Raw genomic sequence first — 8,463 nt, 5'->3', positions numbered from 1 at the left:
TCATCCGTTCCTGTAAAACGCGTCTGTTCAAAAGTAATTTTTCAGCATTTGAGTCTGATAACCTGACACAGATATAGAAGTTAATGAGATGTAATTATTGTCTGAATCTTCAATCAAAACTAAATTTTAGCTGACAAGTAACATATTTTCATTACCGATCCTGATGTAAACTCAATCCACATGGAAGCTGGCATCTCAGGTTCATAAAGGATCTCGGAAGTCACAAAAGTCCTTACTACGTAATTACTGATTGCTCTTAATCTGCAAGTACAGTTTCACGCCTGTGCAATGGAGAGGAAGCCTGACAGCTCTGGATGCTGCCGCAATACAACGTACCATGGAAGCTCAGACCGATGCAGCAGGACGTAAAACTGAAGCGAGGGGCTGGAAGGGCGATGCTGGCCCTTGGTACGGAGCTAAACGGCACCGATGAGATCACAGCCAAGACTGCACCATTCTCACAGGGCAGTTACGCCATCCCGCTTCTCTTGTCTGCTCTGCAAATATTTGCACAGTCAAAATACTCCTTTAAGCCTCTGTATGTTACCCCTAAGTAACCCGTCTGCAAATCTTATTTGCAAAACTCTCGTGTCCCATTCAAGTGAGCATTTCAGCAGACGCCCCACCTGAGCTGAGTGAGCAGATTTTAGCTCTCTGTCGAATACGAAACATTTCAAGTATCTTAGACCAAACGGAGGAAATACCGCTATGTTTATGTTAAAACAATGTTTTAATAAACAGCAGCATAAAATAATCAGTGTTTAATATCATCTCTGGCATGTGAAATACAAAAATGCACATATCTTAATTATAAAATAGCCTTTTCATTACATTTTCATGCTTGCCTAATTGAAATGCCCATAATTAATAAATCAATCATCAAGTAATACAGTGATTAAACGCATGCAGTGAAAACAAAGAAAAATATTTGTATAAGGTAGTGGCTGAATATCACCATAATATATTTCAAGAACATCTACATCAGGTTAAAAATAAAAAGAAACAGACCAAGATATAAAATGCAGAGATGTATTTTCACTTCTGCTGTACAAAACATTATCACACTTTTGTGCAAAAAGATAAAAATAAAGTCATATTATACAACATTGTCAACTGAGCAAAAGATTGTTTTTGTTCCGTGTACAATAAAAATACTATTCAGTACAAAAAAGTCTGTGAAAAACTGTAATGTACACAGCACTTTTGTAACTCATTAAAGTGGTTTCAAATGAATAATCTAGATTGCTTATACCTGAATGAATTTTTAGTAACTATACAAATGTCATACTTCTAAGGTGAAAGTTAACCCTAGTTCACATTATTAGAATTGACAGACAAAATTGCTATCAATGGATTTGCTGCCTAATGGAATGTGAGTTCCCCTTTTTTCAGGGTTACTGGAGTCATAGTCACTGAAATTACACATTGATCTGAAACAATAAATATTCCTGGGAAAACTGATTGTCATATATAAAATTGTGGTTTGGAGCTTTTCCATTAAACAGTTGCATAGCAACAAAAGGATATAAAATTTCTGCTTTAACTACTAGATTATGAAATGTTATCTTTGAATAAGCTGATTCAAGTTCTGAAATTAAAACACTTTAATTTCATTTCCTTTAAGGCAATTTCTTAGAACTCCAGCCATCTTTAGCAGCCAATAGCAGATGAATTTTGTAGACTGCAAGTTGGTAACTCAAGCTATTGTGCTGTCATATAAATGACTTTTTTTTTTGGTCTGAATCTGAACTCAGACTCCCAACTTAACGAAAGACCAAAATCCTACCTGAAGTAATTTATTCAGCTCTCAGATCACATATTTGAAACATAATCCTTGACTGCAAAATTTACAAATATTTTAACTAGCTATTGGAACTGAAATTGCACACCCAGTAGATCTCTGAATATTTGCATCTCCTAAAAAAGAGACAAATATTAAAATATGTTTTCAGTATAAAAAAGTTTCTGTGATTTAAACCACATCAGAGGTTTAAGAAGCTGTGAAAAAGCGTATGATAAGATGTTTTTATTTAAAAAAAAAAAAAAAAAGACCCCCCGTCCCCTTTTTGAATTGTCGGTGGCACTTAAAGAAACAATGTGTCCGTTGACAAAGCTGAGTATTCATACCACAATGATCTTTGTCTGGTTGAGTCTGCCCATCCTGTTAAGCAGTTAAACTTCACAGAAGATACTTGCTGCAATGTCTGTTAAACAACCAGAAGAATCTTTAATAAAATATTTGAATATAAATCTTTTCTACGACTTTCTAGTTTGTATTGTAAATAGTTATATTTACAAAGGCCTCGCTTATTTACAATTCAGCTGAAATCATAGATTCATTAGGTCCATGGATGCTGGAGTCTCCTAATAGGGAAGACTGCTTTGAGTCAATTTTGTATGGTTTTTGAGTTTTATTTCCAAAAACCGTAATACCAATTCCCCCTGGATGACTAGGAATTGACATATGAGACAGCAAAGGAATATTTGCTTCCTGGTTGGATCCCGAAGACGGCAAACTAGTGACGTGACCTGTGCTAGTCGACCCACTGGCGCTGCTCGGAGAACGACTCTTTGGAGGAGGACAGTGCTGGATTACCCTGGGTGGACCTTGCGGTTGATAGTGGGCAGCTGGGAAAGCAGCGTATCCTGGTGGAATCGGGTACCCGTTGATCGGGATGTATCGCTGGTTTTGAGGTATTGGTGGTCCGATGAACCCGGCGATTTGGCCTTGTGGTATACCTTGTGCTGGAAACATGTAGTTAGGGTACCTAGGATTACTGAGATTACTAACTGGACTTGCGCTGAGGGAAGTCGTTTGAGTGGTGGCGTTCCCACCGGAGGGGGTAGTAGAACTAGTGTGACTTGAAAGACCCTCCCATGAGCGCAGCCTGGCGTGGATTTCTTTAAATCGTGGCCTCCGGGATGGCAGATCGTGCCAGCACTCTGTCATCAGGCTATACATTCTGGGAGGACAGTCTTCAGAGCATGGCAGCAGTTGTCTTTTCCTGATCATCTCTATGACTTCTTGATTACTAAATCCATAATACGGTTGAAGTCCAAAGCTGAATATTTCCCATAAAACAACTCCAAATGACCAAATATCTGAATCGGAAGAGAACTTGCCGTACATAATCGCCTCCGGTGGCATCCAGCGAATTGGCAAGAGAGACTTGTTTTGAACTCTGTAATAATCTGCCGAGTAGATTTCTCTCGAGAGTCCAAGGTCTGAAATTTTCACGTGAAGTTGTTCTCCAATTAAAATGTTACGAGCGGCGAGATCTTTATGGACAAAAAAATGACTTGATAAGTACTCCATCCCTGCTGCAATCTGGACTGCAATATGCAGGAAATCCCCATGGTCCAGGCTGGATTTTACAGTCCCATCCTCATCGCTGCTGCACCCAACATCCGAATGCGGCGATCGCATGATGAGAAACTCATGCAGGTCTCCTTGGTTCATGTACTCGAAAAGCATGCAGACAGGTTGCTCCTGGGTCACAACACCTAAGAGGCAAACGATGTTAGGGTGATGGAGCTCGGCCATGAGCGATGCTTCTTGCTGGAACTCTGCCCACTGCTGGGGGTTGTTAAAGTCTTTTAGTGTCTTGATAGCAACGAGCTGAGCGTGATCCATGCCTGGAAGGTAGAGATGTCCCTTATAGATCTTGCCGAAAGCACATTCACCCAGTTCTTCCATGAAACGAACAGCAGACAGCGGCAACTCCTTAGCCTTACTCTGTTAAAGAAACGACAGCAAACACGTGTCAGAAAAACCGGACTGAAAACATATTGTTAAGTAAAAGATCTTTTCGCACAGGACGTCTGAAAGCCAAGCAGACCGACACAGGAACTCCCTGGGCCACGTACCCATTTGACAACGATCCTGCTCAGCCCTGTGAGACGTGGGCACTGGTGCGACGGCATCCGCCCCGGGCCAGATACGGCCTGAGGGACACCAGCATCCCAACATCGGCAAAGCCCAGGGCACAGTGCCATCTCATCTGTGTGCGCCCTGCTCCAAAACTTAATTTAGAATTACTTTTTACCCTCTACACAAGATCAGATAAGTAGTAAGTATTAGATCTAAATATATGCTGGAACCAACAGCGTTTCAGCAAAGGCATTTATATACTTGGGCTTGGGCATTTATATACTTAAAATTGAATCTGACTAATTTCAGGAATTGAGGCAATTCACATACTTTAAGTAAGTACATGCTGAAGTGTTTTCTGGGCCAGGGCCTAAAGTTTTAGCAGAAAACTTTTTTTTAAAAACTATGTCCTTGTAGCCAATTCTTCCTTGACTTTGCTATTAACCCTTCAATGTGCAGCAGAGACTATCTCTGTTCATGCTTGACTGAATGTTCAATCCTGAAACGTGCAGGACAGAGTCAGCTGGAAAAATGAGATAGTGGTCGAGAAGAAAGCCAAACTTTTTAAAAACTCTGCTGTTATTCTGGGTGCATATATTCACTCTTAGGCCATAAAAAATTGTATTATTTTCAGACGTTAACTTCCACATGTAACACCTACACCCAAACCCACTCATTAAGGCTCCTCAGTATAGCCATAGGTAGTAATTTAAGGCTAAATGAGTTTGGGATCTATGTTTCATAAATTACTGTAAATATTAGCATTTGCATTCTTGAAATAATATAACGGCAGCTTTACAGTGGCAATATAGGAAAACAACTGACATTTAAAAAAATCATTTAAAAATGACATTTTAGAATAAATGAATTCTAATCATATTGGCCACTTATGACTTTTAGACAAATACTGCATTAACAGTAATAGTAACAGCAACAGTAACAGTAATGATGATGATGATGATGATGATGATGATAATAATAATAATAATAATAATAATAATAATAATAATAAAGCCATTCAAGCAGGCAGCCAGTAGACTGTACAGTGATGGCAGGAAATTAGCTATATTGTTGAGGAACAGATGGTTTATATTATACAAATCCTTTAGGCTAAAACTTGTTTAGGTCTGGCATATTGTAAATTATATTTTAGTAATGAAAGTGAAATGACCTCTGTCTGACCTGAGGCTGGGTTCGTCTGTTTGAACCAACATAGTGGAAAACTATGAAAGAAAATGAAGTCATAAAGTTTTGGCAGGAAGGGCTCATTTCAAGTTAAGCGGTTATAAATCTGCTTAGTTTGTGTTTGACAAGTATTTGTCATACATCGGTGTACAAAACGTAAAGAAGTGTAAAATACATATGAGGCAGCACGCCAAAGTAAACCGAGTACAAAGGGAGAGCAGTAAGAGTGAAGCCCACCGCCTCTCTCTCTTTATCGGCTCCTTCCATTAGGTGAACGACAAGACCAGCTTAGTTTATTATATTTTTTGAAGGCAATTAAAATCCCTTAAAACTGAAACAGGCTTTTGGACGAAATGCTAACTTTTTTATTTGTATGAGCAAACACACATCTACCTCAGTTGGAGCTCGAAACCTAAGCGTGTTTTTACCCAAAGTTGCCATTAATACTGGATACAGTATTTAAAAATAGGATTCTACTTCCTTTCTTTTAAAATTTTGTTTGAAAGGCAATCAAAACATTTGAGACAGGGAGAGCTGGGTCTCCCAGTGAGAAAACAGAGAATTAGCATAAAGAAGATGGAAAGCTTTTTGCAGCATATACTTTGAACATAAAAAGAAAACAGTGCAGTCTGTATTGGCAAACATTTCTGGGCAAGTTGCTTTCCTATGTTGTGTGCATAAGGCATCAGTGCATCAGCAGTCCAGGTGGAAATGGTGACCTCATTAAAATGATGCTGACATTCCCATTATCTTCAGTTAGGCAGGATCGTACCCCAATGATCTAGTAGAGCAGGGACCAAGAAGCAAATCCAAATTTACCAAACTATTCCACGGACGTTGGATGCAAGATGTAGTTTTGACACTTACCTAATTAAGTGGCTTTTGTACTATTACCAACATTTTGATATACAGCTACTCTAAGATGTACATGAAAGCTGAAATTAAGAATTTTCAAGGAAAATCAAGATAAATTCACTGGGCCAGTGTGTGGGGGACTGGGGAGTTAAAATATAACAATAGACCAGACTCTGTCTGACCACCCCGAACAGATACCCCGCACAACAGTCCTGCTGGCACCATGACAGCAGCACCCAGTGCCTGCAACACTATTTAAAACAGGAATCCTAGTGTTAGCATTACGCCGTGTAAAAACATCTCTGTATGCAGTTTGTATTACTAATGGGCAAAAGCAGCACTGCGTTTTCCAGCACAGCTGCACAGTGGGTTTACTTTTATCGCTGACTTAAAAAGACTCTCCTACTCTTTCTGTGAGCTGGTGGTGAGCTGGAATTTTCCTCTGCAACAACTTTCCGTGTCCGTCCCTGCCGCCCTGAGGCTGCGGCTCCACAGACACACGGGGCAGCACCCCCAAAAGAGCAAGTAGCGCCTGGGTGGCACAGCTCCATCCATTCCTGCCCCTTGTAGCGTACTACCCCTCTCTCACGGAATACAGCTACTTAAGTAATTGTCCCTAGGCTGCCACAATTAACTCTTTATAACCTAATTCTATAAACTTGACATTTAAGAGCAAGCAATAGCGGTATCCCATAGCTGCTTTACTGAACTTAAGACGAAAACTACTCCAGAATTTATTCAGAGATGAAGAACACAGCTCCTGAAATACAAGTGTAACATTTCCTGATGCTGAGTGATTAGCTCTGCTGAAAGAACAGCTACAGCAGCGATATTTGAAGGTTAGAGTTCACACTGCTGAAACTCAATAAAATCAGAATTTGGATTCATTTTGCTATGTCATTTTCTAACAAAAATAACAGCTTACTCAAAGGCATGCTTGACTGCTTCAGATACTACAGCCGACACAGGTTCTATTCTAATTACTTGTAGCTACTGATTTTCACTCTGAAACGCTTCAGAAGAACAATCTCCATCGAGTTGTTGAAGAGAATTGGCATGGTTTGAAAAACAAGGCAAATACTCTTTCCAGGGCATTATTCTGCCTGTAGGTGGCAGAAGGCAGTTACAGCCCTGAAATGGGTGATCCATACAGGTTTGCAAATTGGCTGCCCTGCCAACAAACAAGGAGCTCAAGGTTAATCACGCTAAAATCTTAAATTATTTTTAAAAATGCTTCATGAACCTGGGACTACAGTGAAGCAAAACAATACGAGCAACAAGAGTCGCTATGCATCAGCTGTGCTGGCCAGAACTGCGGGCAGATTTTTGAGGCTCTGTTTTGGTAATTTCTCTTTTTAACTGAGAGAATGGGTAAGCCTGAAAAAACAAGGAACAAATCTTTCCAAAGTGATTTCAGCTAAGAGAAAGATGACATATGACTACAGCAGACCCACGAAAAAACTCTCGAGAAAATGCTGAATGTCATCTTTATCTGCACTACTTTCTAACTTAAATGAGGCAATTTAGAGATGCTTCAGTACCGGGTCGCTTGCTTTATTACAAAAAACCTCCAGCTCCTATTTATCCAGATACATGGACACATAGGAATTGCCTCCACAGGTCCAGCACACTTGCTATGCTGCCGTCGAGAAAAGTCGTTACAAAAATTACAGCTAAAGGCACCAGCAGACACTGCAAGTTGGAAATCAGCTTTATGTTTCAGCCCTGAGTTGATCAAAGCATTTCATTCCCTGCCTTTACAGACAGCAAATGTCGAAGCAGAAATGAGAGATTACCTTTGGTTTATAGGCGTTGAGCATTGACATCTCCACATTTTGTCCTCTTACGTGTTTAGGCTGTCTTTGAACAGGGGGGGAGGATGACTTCTGATTGTTGCGGCAGATGCAGATGAAGAAGAAGAGTAAGGCTATGGCCAGGGGAATAGTAACACTCGGCACCAGGATATACAGGATTTCCATTTTATTCTTTTCCTTGGAATCCTTATAATCTGGTTCAGAAAAAAAGAACCCAAAACATGGGTATCGCATGAATGAAGTATCGCACAGAGTCAAATATATCCCTGGGTCAACTACAAGTGTTAAGAAGAATAAAACATCCAGGTAATATTACTGCAATCCACCTTGAATGCTGTTTTATTTCCTTAATATTAACAGAGCAATTAATTTTGTTGAGTAACATTTCTGTAAGAACACAGAATGGCCAGGAACAATTTCCCTGCAGCATGTCAGTTCAAACCTACTTATGGTCGTGAAATAGCTGATTACTGTGAGGTGGCTATTGCTTGGGGTGAAATGAAGTAATGGTCTAATACAGGTCCACAGAAAAGTTAATTTCTAAAATAGCTTATGGAAGAAAGGCTCTGGTGGAATTAGGGACTCCTTATTTTAATACGTGTATTAGGTTTTGGTGCCATAGTTTCCTTAATCCAACAAAAATGTGGGGAGCTTTAAGGATAGTTGTATCCCCCTATCTATTTCCTGCCTCCTGTTCTCAACATCTCCTAGCATTGGCCAAAGCACTTGTGTGGCCAC

The 8,463-nt window shown here is 39.9% G+C and overlaps 1 protein-coding gene across 1 annotated transcript in view; it reads right to left on the bottom strand.

Annotated features, from left to right (window-relative positions):
* Positions 1–711: 711 nt before the first annotated feature.
* Positions 712–8,463, bottom strand: part of ROR1 (receptor tyrosine kinase like orphan receptor 1) — a 172,908-nt gene continuing 165,156 nt past the window's right edge. The window contains exons 8-9 of the mRNA XM_052802086.1: positions 7,708–7,919; positions 712–3,736 (exon numbers count right to left, since the gene is read on the bottom strand). Coding sequence (XP_052658046.1) covers positions 2,312–3,736; positions 7,708–7,919 — 1,637 coding nt within the window. The 3' untranslated portion in view covers positions 712–2,311. The remainder of the gene's footprint in view (positions 3,737–7,707; positions 7,920–8,463) is intronic.

The sequence above is a fragment of the Harpia harpyja genome, chromosome 11 (assembly GCF_026419915.1).
Source record: "Harpia harpyja isolate bHarHar1 chromosome 11, bHarHar1 primary haplotype, whole genome shotgun sequence".
Classification (NCBI taxonomy): Eukaryota; Metazoa; Chordata; class Aves; order Accipitriformes; family Accipitridae; genus Harpia; species Harpia harpyja.
Note: the sequence above shows the minus strand (reverse complement) of the source record. Positions and strands in the feature narration are given on the sequence as shown.